At 50.6% G+C, this 18439-nt stretch overlaps 2 protein-coding genes across 5 annotated transcripts; one reads left to right on the forward strand and one right to left on the reverse strand.

The window, feature by feature from the left end:
- Positions 1-10504, reverse strand: MVK (mevalonate kinase). The gene is made up of 10 exons (XM_048964260.1): positions 10347-10504; positions 10117-10264; positions 9651-9798; positions 8634-8789; positions 6158-6261; positions 5146-5191; positions 4276-4366; positions 3729-3845; positions 1261-1414; positions 1-1149 (listed from the first exon to the last, which is right to left on the reverse strand). The coding sequence occupies exons 1-10, from the start codon at positions 10422-10424 to the stop codon at positions 998-1000; spliced, it is 1194 nt and encodes a 397-aa protein (XP_048820217.1). The 5' UTR covers positions 10425-10504; the 3' UTR covers positions 1-997.
- Positions 10505-10626: 122 nt separating this feature from the next.
- Positions 10627-18404, forward strand: MMAB (metabolism of cobalamin associated B). Of its 4 annotated transcripts, XM_048963698.1 has the most exons (9): positions 10627-10786; positions 10991-11052; positions 11127-11220; positions 11309-11366; positions 12452-12524; positions 12917-13014; positions 13314-13378; positions 13777-13836; positions 14198-18404. In XM_048963698.1, the coding sequence occupies exons 1-9, from the start codon at positions 10704-10706 to the stop codon at positions 14283-14285; spliced, it is 681 nt and encodes a 226-aa protein (XP_048819655.1). In that variant the 5' UTR covers positions 10627-10703; the 3' UTR covers positions 14286-18404. The 4 variants fall into 4 exon arrangements, 3 of the variants coding, with proteins under 3 accessions (XP_048819655.1, XP_048819656.1, XP_048819657.1); XR_007380281.1 differs by lacking the exon at positions 14198-18404 and having other exon boundaries at positions 12917-13018; positions 13777-13835; XM_048963699.1 differs by having other exon boundaries at positions 13665-18404.
- The last annotated feature ends 35 nt before the right edge of the window (positions 18405-18439 follow it).

An 18439-nucleotide genomic window follows, 5' to 3' on the forward strand; every position in this document is an offset into this window, starting at 1 on the left:
GAAAACCAGCATCTGAAACCTGTTTTTATTGAAGCAGCGTAAGGTACTTTTTCCCCTTTTGTAGCCAACATAATTATCAAAGAACGCTTTGCATGTATAAAATATCACTTTATTAAAACCAGACAGTTCTATGCCCTACCAGTGAAATAAACCTGGTCACCAGGATGCCAAGATCCTACAGCTGGTAGACCTCAACTTCTCACACTTCATCTTTTCTTTTCTTTATATCCCTGCCCTGGAAGAGAAAGGCACCCCCACCCCTGCAGCTTTAATACCTGGCTCCTATGGAATTACCCCTTGAACAGCCAACATTTGAACCAGACCTCGTGCATATGAGCAGAAACCAGTCTGGCTATAGGACCCTGTTTATCAGCCCAGACAGAAATTATGGGAAAGGGGGAAAACAGTGACAATTTCATTAGGGTTGCGCTACCATTTTTTTTTCCAATTTAATTATCTTAGTCTTAATTAGTAACAGGTAAGAGCTCTACTTAAACGTTTCCTCTCCACTGTGAACAGGAATCCAGGAGAAACAGAGACCCAAGTGTCAAGCCCTGAGCTGCCAAGACACTTCTCACCCAAAAATGTCACAGCGCTCTGCACATCCGCCTCGGCAGCCTGACTGCACACCCGCACAGGACGCCGAGGGAGAGGAGAAGAGACACCACATGCATCTGAAGCAGGAGAACCCAGCAAAGTGTCATCATCTGTGCTGGAATCCAGCCCAGACCCTCTCCTCCTGCCCCTTGAGATTAGCACAGCAGTTGAGTAAGTAAATTCAAACCAGGATTTCGTTGAGAGTCTGACTCCAACCCAGCACAAGTGCAAGCAGTCGCTTCTGGATCCTCACTGCAGCCCCCTCTCCCTCTGACACCAGACCTGAACTTGGCTCCGCACCCCCAGCACTGGGCAGAAGCACCCAGCAGCACGCAGGGCACAGCCAGCCACCGCTCTGAGGATGCAGTGCTGGGAGCTCAGCCCTGCCAGGGCTGGGAGCTTAACTCTCGGAGAGCGCGTGCAGCACTTCGGCATTTAAAGACGAGGAGGAGTGCAGGGTCACCCCGGGGGCCCCGATGTCGGTCTCCCAGCATTCAAATCCACAGGCACACAAGTCTCGCTTGGCTGCTTCCACGGCCAGAGGGGTGGCATCTGCCAAGAGGAAGGCAAGAGCAGCCAGAGAGTCAGCGGGGGCAGGAGCGGGCAGCCAGGGGGAGGACTGCACCCTTACAGCCTCATGTGAGGTGAGAAGGGAGCACTGACCTGGTGGCAGCAGGGTGATGCCGCAGCCGCCGCCGCCAGCCCCGGTCAGCTTGCTGTGCAGACCATGGGAGGCTGTCACCCGGCACAGGCGGTCCAGGGAAGGATGGCCGACCCCGATGACATTCAGATGGTGCTGGTTTATATCAAACAGTTCCTAAAAGCAATTGCAGACACGGGGGATGAGCACGCACGGTGACAGCTGCTCTTCCCAGCCAACCCACAGTCACCTCATTTCTGTGGGGAGTTTGGTCACCAGCATTCTCGGCACCAAGGTCAAGGCCAGAACCCGTGCTGTTTGCCTGTCCCTGCCTCCAGCATTACTTGTGCTGCTTCTGCACACCACAGTGACAGTGGTACAACAGCTTCTGGACCTCCTTACTTAGGACAGGGAAAATCCTTGTGGATGTTTATTTCAGGTGCTAAATCAGAGCTCAGTGACACCTCCCAACTGCTCTGCCTCCTCCATCACATGGGCATTGAGCCGGAGACTGAACGAGCCCCTTGCTGGCCGTGGGAAAGGCACAAAGCCAGCTCTGCTCATCGCTGCCTGTCACCCCACGCCGCCATCTATCCAGTGTAACTAAATCCAGGGGACTTCTGACACAGCCAACTCAGAAGTGACACTGCTGAAGAGGCGATGCGGTATCCCCCTCCCTGGGCTACGAGCCAAGGGGCCTTGCAGCACTGCCAGAACCTGGCACCCAGCACAGCGGGGTCGAGAGGGACCTCACACCTTTCAAGAGTGGCACAAGCCATGCTGTGCCACAGGTGTGGGGCTGAGGAACAGAGGAAAGTGCTGGGTGAGCCGGGAGGGATGCTGCAGGCAGTGTCAGTCACACTGCTTGCCCTCGGGTCTCATGCCAGCACCACGCAGAATGAGGACTCTACCTGCAAGGGGATGAATTAGGCAGTTGCATGCAGAGTGCATACATCACAAGTTCTGTGCTGGGTTGGACAGACGTCCATGCAGAGGCCTCTTTATATGCCTGAGCGAGGGCACAGCGCTCTCTATGATGATCCAAGACACCTGTCATCTCCTGATCCAAAGTCTGCCAGGAATCAGATGACAGCTTATGACACACTAGACTAGTTCGATGGTTCAAATGCAATGCTGTCCAGAACTGCCTATTTCAGAAGCAGCCAAATATATATATGTATATGCTGCATATAATCATCTGTGTCTCTGTGGGCTCTTCAGACTTGAAACAAACCAACAGATTCAATGCAGGGACCAGCTCACTGCAATTCTGCTTCCCAGGCATCGTATGCAAGACTCTCTGGCACCTTCCATACAAGGATCTCAAAGCACACCTCAGAGCATCCCACAGAAGCACTCCTCTGCCCCACGCTCCTGACAGCTCAAGTAATGTGAGGAGGAGCTGTCTGAAGTCATGCTCTAAACAGCCTCTGGATCTCCCCAACTCTGCCTTCATCCCCCCACAATGGGTACCAAAATCCTACCGTCCTCTTTGTAGAAAGTGAGCAGGACTTTGCTAAAAAGAGGTCCCAGGAGCAGCTCATCCCCACGCAGCATGAGATGCAGCACAGAGGGAAAGGACTGCACGCAGACCAGCTCTGCACTGCTGCTCTGAGGAGGGCTGGGACAGGAAGCTCGCTGACTTGTGTGGGAAGGGCACAACCTGCCATTCCTGCCAGTGGCAGCAAAGACAAGCAGAGACCCTCTCAGAGAGCCAAAGGATTCAGATGCTGTCAAAGAGCTGTATGGCTGGTACCAAATGGGTCCTATCCAAGTCAGCTGGCACCCTGGCCAGTCCAAGCCAGGCTTGCATCAGCTGGGATGCTGCCACGTGTCCTCACCCTGCAGCTGGAGGAATTGATGCTGCAATCTCAGCTCTGCAAAAAAAACTTCTTCTACTCGGAAGAGCGTCTCCCCCCCACCACAGCAGCCTCTCCTCCTTCAAACAAAGCCAAGACAAATGCAGATCTTTGTATGCACCTCATGCATCAACGTCAGGTCAGCTCTGGCCATCGTTTCGTTTGTTATTCTCTGGAGCCAGGATGAGTGGTGAGCGATGGGAGCTGGCTCGTAACCAGTCCATCACAAACCAGTGGCTCCTGGCTCTCTGCTTTTGCTCCAGACCTGGCAGTGACAGAGCAATGACTGCACAGCGCCTGCCAGAGCCACTGTGTCTGGCTGCACTGGGGGGAGGCAGTATCTCAAGGCCAAACACCTCCCATTTCTTAGCAAATGGAAACAAAACCTCTATGGCTCTAAATCCCCAAAGCAGAGACGCTCCATCCCCGTGCACTGCTGCAGAGAGGTATGAGCAGCATTTTGTCCCTTGACTCGCAGAAGGGCATTAAAAGCATCACACAGAGACCACAGTTTCACTGTGACCTGAACATTTCCTGCTATCAAATTCTTTCTTAGACCTAATGTTCTTTAAATGACATTTTGATGTTCAACAGTAACAGTGTCTAAAAATACTGGTGAACAAGCCCCTTACCTCCAGCACAGGGTAATACTCTGGTGATGGATTTGTAGGCATCGCTTCCAGAACACTTTGGCACTCCTGGGAAATTGCATCGATGGAGTCCAGCACGGGGTTCATTATAGCAGGGAACTGAGAAGCAGGAAAGGAGAGATGTGAGCAGACTGCTCACTCGACCTAATGCCACTGTGATAAAACCAGCCCTGGTCTTGTGGAGCTGAACAATTCCTTCCCCATTCAGTGCTATTCATTGACAGAAAAGCCCAGTGCAGAGCAGGCTGATGCTAAGTAGCTCACACCTGCAGAAACCAGAGGAAGGAGCTATTATTTGGTTGCAAGACTGTGATTTTTGCAGCAAGCCCTGCTAATTCTAGAAAGAAGGAAGCTGAACTCTTGCTCCCAGAGGATCTGCATGTAAGAGAGGAGCAAGCAGGAATGCAGCAAGCATGAGAAAGTTCACAAGTGCTCCTGTGAGCCCTGCACAAGATCTGAGCTCACAGGGTTATGTCCTCACACCAGCTCACCACACACACCCAACCCTGCAGCCACGTGGACACTGCACCTTCAGGATCTTCTCCTTGACCCCAGCCACCAGGACCTTGGTGCTTCGTGGGACTTTTGTGTTGGTCAGCAAGATCCTCAGCGTCGGCACCCTGCAAGCAACAAGACATCCATCCCCAGCCTTTTTCCCTTCCCTGTACCCCAGCAGCTGCCCATCAGACAGCTGCTTCACACCCCACCCCATAAGTCCCATCTGAGTAACACACCCAAGACAAGGAGTCCATCAGTTTGTGGAAAGTTAAGCAGGTACTCAAGTGCTGGCTGGGTTCAGACTCCTTACTCTTAGTTACAATGAGCAACTGTACCAGTGTCGTAAACAGGACTGTGATGTAGTTAGTGAAATTTGTGTTTTTCAAGTAAAAATTCTCTTCAAAATGCTATCTGTGAGACCAGCCAGCAGTAGCCATTAAGTGCTAATAGAGCAATTTCATGCACTGTGAAAGATTTTAATGGAGCCCGATTATACTTGGTTGGCAGGAGGCAGAGGGAAGATCCAGGACCTGGACTTGCTCTCTGCAGCTTGGTTTTCACACAGTCCTGTCACCAGGTAAGCAGAAGTTCCCCCTCCCCACAATGTCATTTGCTGCCAGGAGCAGATCCGTTCCTGCTGCCCATAATGCCATGAAATTAATATTGATCCTTTGTGCTGTGTTCATCTTATGTCAGATAATGACCAAACATTTCATTGTTCTCATCCACCCCAAACCAAGACAACACTCAAGCTACCCACACCCACAGCAAGTTCTGGCTGCCCTTCCACGACACTGCCAGCAATCTCTCATCAATCTCCCACAATGTAACATCCACCCTATACGTTTTTGACATATTCCACCCACCGTATGCAAGTGTTATTTTTAAACTCCAATATTACCTTTTTAATGATGTGATCTTTCCTGATTGGTATCTCAGGGCTCCACCTAAAGTAAAACACATGCATTGTCTGAGTACACAGCGAGCCGAGAGATAACGCAGCGCCGTAAGAGACAGAAGGTCTTTCATCTTCAGAACCTCACCCAGAGCATATGACAGTAATTGCAAGAAACACCAGCTAAATGAACCATGTTCTCAGACAGCATGAATCTGCCTAACCCTGCTGACTTAATGAGAGGGTCTGGCTGGACGCAGTTAACCCAGAGCTTTTCCCTTTGCTCTCCTCTACTCCAGAACTGCATTAATTTAGTATTTATTATTATTATTATTATTTAAAGGCAAAGAGTTTGGCCAGCATTAAATCTTCACCGGAGAATCGAGCAGCGATTCCCTGGGGCAGAGCCAAGCACTGGGTTTCAGATCAGACTGAGTGTGTGCACTCATGTCAGCAGTGTGGAATTCCACCGTCCGGAAGGAATCTCTCTCTTGGCTCCTGCTTTCACCAAGGCATTGAGATTAGGTCTCATTAGAATGATTATTACAAGAAAATCTCCACAGACACTTCCAAAACACTTGGAAGTCTCTACTAATTGAAGGTAAATGACAGCTGTCTGACAGCATTTTTCTCCTGCATTATTTTTGGGACAGGATTACACTTCTCTGCTCACAGCAGAATGTTTAAGTTCCAGTACTTTGCAGCAGGACCTCTGGCCAGGGAATGCAGCAACACCCCAGGCCCAGCCTACAGCTGGGATAAACCAACAGAGAAGGGTCCAAATGGAGATCTTTGGGAGTTTCTGCTCCCTCTGCCCTCCCTTGGTGCAGTGAGCAGCTTGTTCTACCCAGCTTTCCTGCAGCAACCTCAAACAAGTCTTATTATCTGCAGAACTGCAGCTCATGTTGTCTGCTCACTGCCTTCCACAGCTGACACACAGTTTGCAGCAGAGAACAGAAATGTGGCAGGTGCTCCACCACCTCAGAGCCCTGTGCTGGGGAGCAGCAAACACACGTACCCCAAGTACCAACAGCATTATCCACACCCGAGGGATTGCCGTGGATCACACGCTCCCCCTGGAAGGCCCAGCTGTTGATCAGTCTCATCTCTTCTTCTGTCCACCTGGAAGGCAAGAAAAAGACTCAAACACACAACCAAAACCAGCACACAAGGAGTGACAGAAAGAAGCACATCAATGCAAGCCCAGACCCATCCCCACCCCCTGACATTGCTCCCACACACCTTGGCCTGAGATCCTGCTTGCTGACACACAAGACAGCAAATGCAGCAAGAGAGCCCTAGTAGTTGCATTTCACACGTGTAACTCCAGTCTCTAATTGCCAGCTGCTCAGCTGCAGAAGCCTCACAAATTGGGTCAAAAGATGCTGTTAGGACTGATTTAGTAGCTCCAGCAAAGACTTTGATTTTTAGGGATTAACTCCTAACACTTTGTGGCACGCTGGGTGCTGGCACTTACAACACAAAAGGGAACCAAATGCTGAACCTCGAGGTGTTATGCTAAAAACACAGGAACAGGGCTTTCTGTTGCCTTAAAAGCAGTCACACGTTGGTAAGTGCTTTGAGAGTTTAAATGCTGGCACAAAGGGCTTGGTGCTGGGTCACACTCAGCAAGGATCAAGGCCCCTGACTGAACATACTAATTAACAGGCTGCAGCAGCACAAAAAGCAAACACAGAGCTGCCAGTTACCAAGCCCTCGTTGGCTGCAGCGTCACCACAATATCTTCTCAAAAGCCTACAGCTCTGGGCCTGCCTGTGCAAGGCAGCACCCACACAAACACAGCCCAGAATTCAGCAGGTTTCTAACCCTGCCTCTGACTCTGCCATAAACGAACCCCTCAAACCCAGCCCCAGGGATCCAGCTGGCACCCTGCACTCTGCTGTAACACTCGGGCTCTGCAGCCCACACACACATCCCAAGCTGCTGTTAGGATGGCCTGATGCATAGGAGCATCAGATAGCCCAGCAGCAGTGATGTCCTGCTGAGACCAAAGCTGGTGTTTGGTGCAGTGACAATGCACGTTCAACAGGTTTTTAGGATACGGGGCCCCAAACAGGAACAACGTAACAGAGGCACAGATGTTAGATAAGCATAAAGCACCCTTAAACAAGGGAAACAGTTACTGACCACTGCTAAGGCAGGGCAGAAATCACGAGAGCCACCTGTAACCTGGAAACCTCTTAATAGAGCTCCCCATTTCCCCAGGCCACAGCTGAACATCTTCATCCATCTCCACACTTCTTTAATTTCACTTGCCAGCATTTAATCTGCGAAGCATTCACGAAAACAGCTCACACCACCACTCCTCAAAATAGAAGCGCAGTTTGCTGTAAACCACTTGTTTTTAATCCTCTTTGAGAGGCTGCGATTCTTCTCTACACAGGAGTCATTATATCACGCTGTTCTTTTCTTGCCATGTTAAGCAAAAACCTTCTGAAGTCTGACACCCCCATCTCTCACCCCTCTGCGTGCCAGCTGGAAGGAAAAAAAAAAAGCATGCTGTATTCAAGCTGAAGCTAAGAAGTGAGAGCAGGGGATGAAGACATCCACACTGCTCGCTGTCTGGTTCAGAACTGGCCTTTCATTTCTGACTACAGGGAGATTTGCCTGAGCACAGCTCACAAATGGCTCCTTTTAGGAACGTGTTTCTGGGTCAGACTGCTAGCTCAGGTTCTGAAGCAGAACACAGCCATCCCCTCGCTTGCTGTTTCACTTTCAGGCCCACATAAAATCCACAGAAGGCAGCTATAAAGGGTTGCACCTGGCAGACAGTGAACAATGGAGGGTTCTGCAGCTCCAGCTGTGATATGCATCTTTAAACAGAGCCTCCTTAGACACACAGCAGAGCAGACCAGTTTTTCAAGACTGAGCTCCAACGGAAAGCAATGCAGGGTGGAGGGAAAGAAATTCCCTTTCAGCAGCCACTGATAAAGAGAAAATTCAGGTAGGAAATCAGAAGGAAATGGACCACATGCAGGAAAAAAATAATGATCCGTGTGAAAACACAGGGAAACAAAGACAGAAAGAATCCTTGACTCCTTGAGGACTCAAAGTAAAACCTAAAAGATGATCACAGAGAAGAAAGAGAGGTTTTTTAAATAAAATACTTATCTAACACTATAAAGAATGTGTGTTACTTTCATGGCAAAATAAAGCTATCTGTATCTTACAAAGCAAACAGTGAGTCGAATGTGTGAGTGTCACCAAATCTCTGCATCCAGCTGCTTTTGTCAGAAGGAATGGATTGTAAACACGATTCACAGAGCCCTGGGCAGGGCACACCTCTGCTGCTGGGAAGACAGACAGCAATGGGAGGGGAAGGGAAAGGAGCTGGGTTCAGGGTCCTACCACCACAACCAGTTGGACAGAGAGACCAAGAGAGGTACTGGAATTTGCTAAGATGGGGCACAAACAGAACCTCCCACAGCCCTAACGTGCATGCTGAAGGAAGGGAGGCTTCTTGGAGGCATTACCTGGCTGTGGCCTCCCCATCCTTCAGAGGGCAGGAGATGGCTCTGCAGGCATGCAGCAGTGCTGCCGCCAAGCACACAGCATAGGCAGCACTCGAGCCCAGCCCAGCTCCTGTGGGCAGCTCAGACCACACAGCTATGTCCACGCTGGGAACATCTCTGAAACACAAACACACAGGTGGTAATGGTGACCTCGAATTCCATCTTGAAACGTTTCAAAGGCAAAAGATGCCGATGGGGACAGATCACAGGAAAAGCTGGCGAAAACTGGCAACATCAGCACATGCATAACACATCCGAGGCACAGGGGCTTCAGTTAGCACAGCTGAGTAGCCTCACTAAGCCATTGTGCTAGAACAAAGCCTTGCTGAATTGGATCTATGATTAGCACAGCTTGTTGAGGGCACTTTGTAACTAAGCACTTGGGCAGCACCAAAAAGAGTTCCTTCAAAGATTTGGAAGCATGATACAAACTCACAGCTGTATTATTGCATTCCTCTGGAGCAAGAAGCTGATGTACACTGAAACATGCACATTTGTGGCCATGTGCCCCCTTTCTCCATTGAACTTATCTGGGCTACAACAGCCCTGAGCTGTAGTGACCCCACATTCTCAAATTTTGAAGCAGACTCAGCCCACAAAAGGTACCAGGCACTGAATTCACAGCTCACCTCCACAGACATTCTTCTAGTCTAATGAAACCTCCTGCTGAGCCACAACAGATGTCTGTCTATCTGCTTCCGCTGACTGTACAGGAAGGGTACAATGACTGAAGCATCTCAAAGTCAGGTGCTTAAATGGGAGCAGATGACTCCCAGCCCACCTGCCTGGGGCACCCCATCCCCTGAACTCAGAGCTCTGAAAGAGTCCCTGAGGCGCACAGAGCCTAAATAAAGCACGATTCCCTTCAATTTCTTCTTTGGCATCAAATATTTGCTTTCTTCCTATGACTTCAGAGAAGCAATTAAAGATGAAAGCTCAAGTCAGCATGTTTATTTTGGGGCAAGAAGACAACCTTACCCATACTTAGCTGAAATAGCCAGACACATATAAAGAAAGGCAAGAATTGCAAGGCTGTCAGGAGCTGAGGCATCGGCAGCGATTCCAGCAAACTCTTTCAGCACATCCAGCTGTTCTACGCTGGGGGACTTTGATTCATCAAAGTCAGCTATGGAGGCAAGCAGGGGAGAATTTCAACACTTAGAAACCAGAAAATTATTCAACTTGAAAAAGCCGTATTTACAAGAACAGAAGCTACCTTCGTGTTCCACCTACAAGCCTCTCGGCGAAGAACCTTTTCCTGATACCCGATAAAACAAAAGCAACCCGAGCATCCTGTACGCCCTCAGCCCCACACCTACACTACACACAGCGGTCGGAGGTGGAAAGGACCCCCGAAGGCCGTCTGTTCCCACCGCCTGCAGTGCACAGGGACACCCACGGCCCCGACCCCATCCGCGAGGATGGAGATGCCTCGCCGCCCCACCTGCGATGCGGCCCCGCAGGACGCGGAGCTCGGCCACGTCCCATTCCCTCCGCACTCCGACGCCGGGCAGACGGACGCACAGCCGCTCTCCGTCGCCGTGCCGCAGCCGCAGGAAGGTGCGCAGACCCAGCGCCACGGCCAGGGCCGCCTGAGGGAGAGACGGGGCCGTCAGCGGGGCCGTCAGCGGGGCCGTACCGCTCCGCGGAGCGCCGGGACAGCGGGGTCCTTACCTTGCCGTGCACCACGGCGTGCTCGCCGTGCAGGATCACCTTCCCCGGGGCGGACACCAGCAGGCCGCGCTCCGGCATCGCCGCCGAGATGAGAACGCCGCGATCTCCGAGGGTCCCGCTCCGCCGCGGCTTCAACCACGCGCCGACCTCCAAGCGGAGTGACGGCGCCGCTAACCAATAGCGGCTTCGCCGCGCCTCGCCCCGCCTCGCTCGAACCAATCGCCGAGCTCTTTTCGGGGGCGGGGTTTCAGAGCAGCCAATCGGGAAGCGGCGGCGCGGAGTGGCGCGGCGCTGGGGTGACGGCGACGAGGAGGGCCGAGGGCCGAGCGGGACCGGAGGCTACGGCGGCCGGGAGGAATGCTGCGACGGGCGGCGGGGCGCGGGCTGGGCAGGGCGCTGTGGGCGCTGGCGGGGCGAGGACGGAGCTGCAAAGCGGGCGGGTGAGTGAGTGAGCGCGGGGCCGGGCTAAGGGTGCCCTCAGGGCTCGGTCGCTCTGGGCCTTCCCACGGCGCTGTGCTCCTTTCGAAGCCTGGGTGCTCCCGGCCTTCTCTCAGCGCCCCCTCGGGGTCTGCACGCCCCCCGCCCCTCGACGCCTTTTCCCCCTCGGTGTCCGTGCCGCCCTCACGCCCTGGGTCTCTCCGCAGACCTGAGCGAGGCCCTCGCAGCGCCCGCAGCCCCAGGATCTACACGAGGACGGGAGATGAAGGTAAGGCTGAGCAGGCAGCGGGGAGCACGGGGCGCCGCACGGCTGCCCGCCTCCGACCCGGGCGCTTCTCAAAGGCTTCTCCAGCACCTTCACTGGGGAGAGGAGGCCGAAGGCTGACCGCATCTTTGAAGCTCTGGGGACGACGGATGAGCTGAGCTCCGCCATCGGGTGAGCCCTGATAGCCCACGTTGCTCAGGGAATAACACACACACAGCTGTGGCTTTGCTTCCAGCTAACCCTGCTTCTCTGCTCGCAGGCTTGCTAGCGAGCTGAGCAGTGAGAAGGGCCATGCGTTTGTTGAACAGCTTCACAAGGTGAGTGTTGATGATAGGCCTGACCCACTGTGCTGACTGCACGTATTCTTAAATAAATACTCCTGTTGACACATAGGAACTGAATTAACCTAGTATTGTGTGTTAAAATAGTATCTAGACTCTGTGCCGTGATTGATTACTCTCTAAGGAGTAAACATTTTTAGTCAGAAAGGATGGTAGTAAATCAAGTAGGTCAGTTGTGGGCAGTTGCTCTGCTGCGCCAGGGGAGATTCAGGCTGGACATTAGGAAATACTGCTAACTTTTCTGAAAGAGTGGTCAGGCACTGGAATGGGCTGCCCAGGCAGGTGGTGAAGGCATCGACCCTGGAGGTGTTCAAGGAACATTTGCACGTTGTGTTGAGGGACGTGGTTTAGCGAGAACTATTGGTGATGGGTGGATGGTTGGACTGGATGATCTTGTAGGTCCTTTCCAACCTTGGTGATTCTGTGATTCTGACAGCGTGTACCCAGATCTGTTCCTCTGTGCAGTCACAGGCATGAGTTTAGTTTTTCATGTAGCCTCAGTTTTGAAATGGGGATGTAACCATGTGGGCGTGATGGTGGGAGACAGCTCCCACTGTTGCAGTGTGTGGGTTATACTAATGAGCTTTGCTATGGAGAGGAACTCAAAAGAAGCTAATTAGAGATCTTACAAAACTTTACTAAGTTGCCTCTGAAATATCTCATGTAATGGAGAGATGCTCCTTTTGGAAACAGCTGTGCCATCAAGCCAGCGTTGTCTCCAACTGTTTGTCACTGCTTTTCCTTCAGAGGTTACTGCTTTGGTGTTCTACCAGCAAAGGGATTATATGAGCACATCCTGGCCTGCTCTCTGCACAGTCAGCCAGGGTGGCTTAATGTGCCAGTGAAAACGAGTGCACGTGGTAATCTGGCTTCTCATAAAGCAATTAGGGAGCACTTATCTGATCCCTCCTGCCAGCAGGCTGGGGATGATGAACAACAAGGGTAGGATCTTCTTTAATCAGCACAACCAGCTGTCGCCTCCCAGAGCTCGCTGCGGTTGTACTGGAGCATCAAGGGATAATGGAAGCACTTCTTGTTTTTGTCTCGATTGCCACATCTAGGTCCAGTGTATGCTGCAGGATGTGGGCTCCAACATCGCAACACCTCTCTCCTCAGCCAGGGAAGCTCACTTAAGTAAGCCTCAGAGGTCCTTTCCTGGGCTAACAGGTCTTGCATCCAGTGCATCTCACACTGGCGATGGGGAGGCTCTCCCAGCGGGTGGTGATCAGAGCTGCCCAAAGGCTGCTCCACACCATGTGTGTGGGTGCTGAATGAGCAGCACGTGGTCTCACAAGCTGCTGCTGCTGCATCTGTGTGACCGAGTGTAAGCTGCCCTGGGGCACTGCCCCAAAATTGACACGCAGCCACAGCTGCCGAATGGGGAGCTGGACTTGCTCCAGCAAGATGATTTTTTTTCGAATGTGTTCTCAAGATTTGCTGGTCTAAGAAACATGAAAGTAGAGCCCTATCTGTAGGCTGAATGACTCCTGCATTTCTTGTAGCTGACTTTTCTTTTCTCTCTGTAGAAAGAACATCTTTTAGTGAGGAGCCTGTTCTGGAGCTGGAGAAGTGGATTGACAGATATTCAGAGCAGCTTCCTCCGCTTAGAGCTTTCATCTTGCCAGTAGGTACTGCTTATGCCACTCACTGACAGGAGAAGGCTGGCCTTGTTAGGGTAGATCTGCTTTACTGTTTGCCTTGGGAGCTGGGGGAAAACAGCTTGTGAAGCTGTTTTTTTTGTGTGGACAAATACCAAGGAAAGCAGAGAGAAGGTCAAGTTAAATTTCTCCATCCTTCTGCCACATAATGCAGCATTTAGTTGTGCGTGAGTGAGATGTGATAAGCTTTGCTGCAATTATACAGTAAGGTGCATGGTTACCTGTTGTTAGCAGACACTGATGTGCTGTTTCATTGTTGTTTCAGTCAGGAGGTAAAAGCAGTGCTGCTCTCCATTTTTCCCGAGCTGTCTGTCGCAGAGCTGAGAGGTGGTGAGTGTTGGCTGTTAGTGTAACTGAACAAAATGGACAGAAGGTGATCATACTGTTACAACAAGAGCAAATTGTCACAACCAGAGCAACTGACCATAGCTGTTCTGCACTCAGCTCTGCATGGTTGTGTTAGTCAAATTCCTAGAGTGCAGTCAGCAAAAAAACCTAAATCTCTCTTTCCTCCCCTGGACTGGTTCATATGAGCCAAGAACTTCAGAAAGGACAGGTTTGTGTAGAGATGCATCTGTTTTCAGCTAGTATCCTGTTTGCTACGTATACTTTGTAGGTGAGAAGGTATGAAAGCTGGCATGCTGACAGGCAGAATGTGGTGAGGTCTGATGCTCCAGAATGCTCACAGCTAGCCAGATAAATAAACTGCAACTCCTTTTCTTGCCTAGTGTGGTTCCTCTAGTACAAGCAGGGGAAGCAGATCCAAACGTGGCCAAATATTTAAACAGGTAAAGAAATCCATCTCCTTTTTCTGTACTGCTGAAGCTTGCTTGGTGTTGTTCCCTCACTCATTGTAAAACTGTGGGGCTTCACCTTTCAAGGAGTTTACCTTCTAGATTTTGAAATCTGAAGAAGCAGCTTTTTAAGAAGTATTGTTGCATGGCCTTGTAAGTGTGTGCAGGGACTACTGGGGTGCTGAGGGGGCAGCCAGTTAACTTTCTGCTTCAAGACTGCAGTCACCTCTTGCGTGGATTTTCTGCCTTGCTTTACTTCCAGTTCTTTGCTGTAACGTGCTTTGTTGCACAGCTGCGTGCTGCTGGTTACACCTGATGTGAGTGGCAGTTTCATTGCTCTTCCCTTGGTTTACAGACTGAGCGACTACCTCTTCGTTTTGGCACGTTATGCTGCAATGAAGGAAGGGAAGGAAGAGAAAATATATACAAAGCCAGAACCATAACTGGAATGGGATGTTTGTGTTGTAGATCTTGGAAAATTAAATCCAGCAGAGTGCTTTCCCCAGGCATGGATGGGAAAGAGAGCAAGCCTGAATTGGGAATGTGAGCTGCCAAAGACTTCCAGTGAACATGATCAGGACCTTGTTCATAAATGTTGTAAGGAACACAGCTGTTCTGTTCACTAGGCTTCTCAGTAACACAGTGGTGTTGGTTTCAGAATTACTCTTTGCCCTGGAGCAGAGGTGAGACTTCCAATAACTCCAGCTGATTTCTGGAGTTGTCCTAATTTCCCTGGGCAGCAGCAGGTTCTGTGGAAAGACTTTGACAGGGCTCTGAGGTATGAAGAAAAGAAAACAATCAGCTTTCCTTTGTAAGTCATAATGCTCATACAGAACAGGTACTGTGCTGAGATTCAGGAACTCTGTCCACAAGCTTTGAAATAATAAATGTGATTTACTTGTACCAAAGGGCCCTTAACTGTCATGCTTTAATACTGAGCCCAGCTTGCTTTTCTTTTTTAAGTTGCTTTCAATCCATCAGCTCTAGCTGAAGCTGAGCTGTGTAGATTTACAGGAACACACTTAGAATTCTTTGGCTGTGGCTGTCTCTCTTTATGCACGTGAAAAATGTGTCTGTGCTGGCAATCCCACGCATCCTCTGCCAGGAACATGCTTGTGTAGGACAGGATTAAAAGAGGAAGGGCCAAATCCTACAGGTCGTGTGCAGGCAAGATCTGCTTAGTTAGCTGGGGTTGAGTCCCTGCAGGGCTGCCCCTCCCAGCACACAGAGACCCCTTGAGACCAGCTTGGGGTTGTGATGAGGGGCCTGGAGCTTCAGCTGATGCAGTGAGAGGTGAAAGCAAGAGGCCAGTAGCTACAGGTGTTCATATCTCAGACCTATGAACGTTCTGAGGAGCTTCACTCCCATGGAGCATTCAGCAGAGGGCATTGGAAGGTGTCCTAAAGCTTGGAGATGCTGGCTGCAAACATCACAGCAGTATTTCCAACACAGAAGACATCCTCTGTTGGAGCTCATCAAGGTCAGCTGAAGGCTTCATCTCGCAGAACAGCTGCACGCTTTGTTGCATTGTTTCTTCACTTGCCCTTTTTGGCAAATGTAATGGTATCAATTTACATGATACAGAGCAAACTAAAATTCAGGAATGTTAGGCTCTTTTGGAAGCTTTTTCAGCTTCCTGATGGATTGGACTGCCAAAAAACATACTCAGTGTGTAAACAAGTGTGTTACAGCCAAGTGAATGCATTAACACCCTGCTACTCGCTCTGTATACAGAATAGCCAGGCATTACAGTTGAAGTCCAAGTCTTTTACAGCTTGGTAATCTGGAAGGATGTGTGTGAGCCACGTTGGTTTCAGTCTGCTTGTAAGGAAGAGCATCACAGGGCAGGGGGCTGCGAGGTGATTGCACAGGTTAAGGGTGCTTGTCCTGCTGTAAGGGTGGCACTCTTGGTGGTGGGAGCTTTGAAGTCACGCAGTTTCCACTGTTCCATTATTTTAAGTAGGAACAACTTTGAAGTTGCTCCCCAAAAGAGACTCTGGCTTTTGTGTTAACCTCTTAATCAGAAGGGGGTCAGTGTGAAGAACACCCAGCACTAACAGACACCGCCGTCTCATTATTCACCTTTTTTCTTTTGAAACACATATTTCATGGCTATTGTTAATGCACATTTTTCACAGAGTAATTTTCCAAACCTTAGCCTGTATCACATCCCAGTGACAAATGCTCTTGATTTGGACTGTACCGTCAGCTCAATGTCACATCAGACATTTTCTCAATGCCTGCTCCAGACAGTCCATCCAGTTTTATGATAGCTCTGTCTCGGTGATCACTACTGAACCTTAAGAATCTCCAGGCTTTTCAAGTTTAATTGAATAAAATCCTTTGCAGTATAAATTCTTCATGAATGCTATATAAATCAGCTCCAGGATGGATTTATAGTATTTTCTTTTTTTTTTTTCCAACTGGGGGGAAGAAATCTCACTACTGTTTTGGGACCAAAGCTAGCATTGCTTTGAGTGCAAGGAGGAATAAATTTAGCTACCACGCTCTTAGACGATGTAGAGATTAAATTTATTAGGGTTCACTCAGCTTCCAGCTCTCTCTTTGTACCCTAACAGGTCTGTGCAATTGTTTCTGCACGGCTGAAGCTGAGGGATGCTGGTGTGTGAGGTGCCTCTGTTCTCCAGATAAGCAGGCATAGGGCTCAACTTCAGAAACTGGGAGAACTCAGGCTGAGAGCAATCCCAGCCACGTGGGCAGCTACAGCTCAGCAAAGCTGAGCTCCACAGACACCACACTTTGCTTTTGGTGAGTTTTCAGCCTGCAGTGTTTGCCCAGTGCTTCAGCACCAGGTTGTACAGCACCTGCCTGTATCAAAGGGGCTGCTGGCCGTTATGCTGCATACAGGAGCTTTTGCACCAGCTTCTAGTGTGGCCCAGCTGGCAGCTGATGGCACTTAGGACAGCAGGCAGGAATGCCTGAGAGCCTAGCAAGAGAAGGCACAGGTGAGCAAAGAATCATTGCAATTAAATACAGGCTTTAAAACTAGTAAAGTGTTAGTGCTGGGCTTGCTTTTTCAAAGTCCTTCAATCCCACCCAGCAAACGTGGCCATGCAACCTAGGGATTCCAGTGCCTGCACCTCATTAATATAGTGGGAGAAAGGCAGATGCTGTGTCCGTGCTGACCGTCTGCAGAGCCCAGACACATTCCTGCCTAGCAGGGTTCCTTATTTATGAGTACGTTGGAACTGCCAGCAGAGACATATGTTGCTAAGGGTCGTTTATTCTTGTTTGTAAAATGTATGGCTGCTCCTAGCTTACATACTGTCAAAACTGGAAGAACTGGCCCCAAAATCTCTTGCTGCATGATTGGATCAGACGCCTGTACATCTGTTAACGCTGTAGGAGCTGTAAAATGAAATAAGTTTCACTATAACTCAAACACCTCTATTACCACCACAATGTGCAAGCAGCAGAGCCGGCTGCTGCTCTTGCAGAAATGACACAAACATACATTTTGCCAAGTTGTATGTAAATTTATACAAGGCAGCATTCCCTCTGCTAACACAGGGAAGGAAGGGCTGGTGCATGTGTGTGCCCCCACCAAGGGATGCACTGGGGCTGCATCCATGGGGGGAAGTTTTGGGGTGTACACAGCCACACTGCACCGCTTCTGTCAAGCTGGAGATGTCAAAGGGACACCTCTGCCATTGGGTCAAGTCCTCTGCTCCTGAAAAGTCATCTGGAATGAGTCAGAACTAAGCTCTAAGGAATGCTTCATCTCATGCTGCTCAGTGCTGCAGGGAGCCAATACAGCCCATCCACCTGAACACACAGCCAGACCCTGCCCAGAGCACAGTACTGTCAGATGGAGGAACAACCAGGCTGCAGTGCAACTCGTGGACTTGGGATGCAAGAAGCAGCAAGAAAAGCTGTCTGCTCCCAAAATATGCCCCTGCTTGAGAGGGGGACCCCAGCACTACTCCAGGTCAAGCAATCCAGCTCTGCTCCATACCCCATGTGCACAGTCCCAGCACCTCACTGTGCACAGAACCAGCCCCACAAGCTCATGCTCACTTTTCGGTGCTGTAGAAGCAGGCATTTTGCAGGCCTGCCTGGCTGTTGCCAGCTTTCTGCCTTCACAGCATCTGCTGTGAGATTTCTTTTTGCCGTTTCTGATGGTGCCATATGCCTCAGTGTCAAAACAATGGTGCTTGCACACTGACTGGGAGCCCTGGGCCATGCTCCCACCGAGCCCTTGCCCCAGCTGAGCCCCAGAGCCCACGGGGCTGCCCCAAGCACTGTGGGGAAGCAGGACCAACAGCCATGTGGCTCTGTGTGATATGAAGGGCCCTACAAGCACCTGCTTACACTGAGGACAACAAACCCCCCTTAAGGGCTGTCACAGCACCCTGCAAGACTGCATAGCATTTCTCCAACCATAGTCTAGAAATCCTGCTCCAAGGAACCCTGGCAGGTCCCTTCCAGGCTCAGAGCTGGTCACAGCCACGTAGGCAGTGCCCAGGGAGCCTGGCTCAGAGCACGTGTGCCAGCAACCAGCCTGAAAAAAGGGATCCCCAAGCACCCAGCAGCCTCCATGCCCACTCCACAGCCTGCTGGCAGAGGAGCTGCTCCA

The sequence above is a fragment of the Lagopus muta genome, chromosome 17 (assembly GCF_023343835.1).
Source record: "Lagopus muta isolate bLagMut1 chromosome 17, bLagMut1 primary, whole genome shotgun sequence".
NCBI classification, from domain to species: domain Eukaryota; kingdom Metazoa; phylum Chordata; class Aves; order Galliformes; family Phasianidae; genus Lagopus; species Lagopus muta.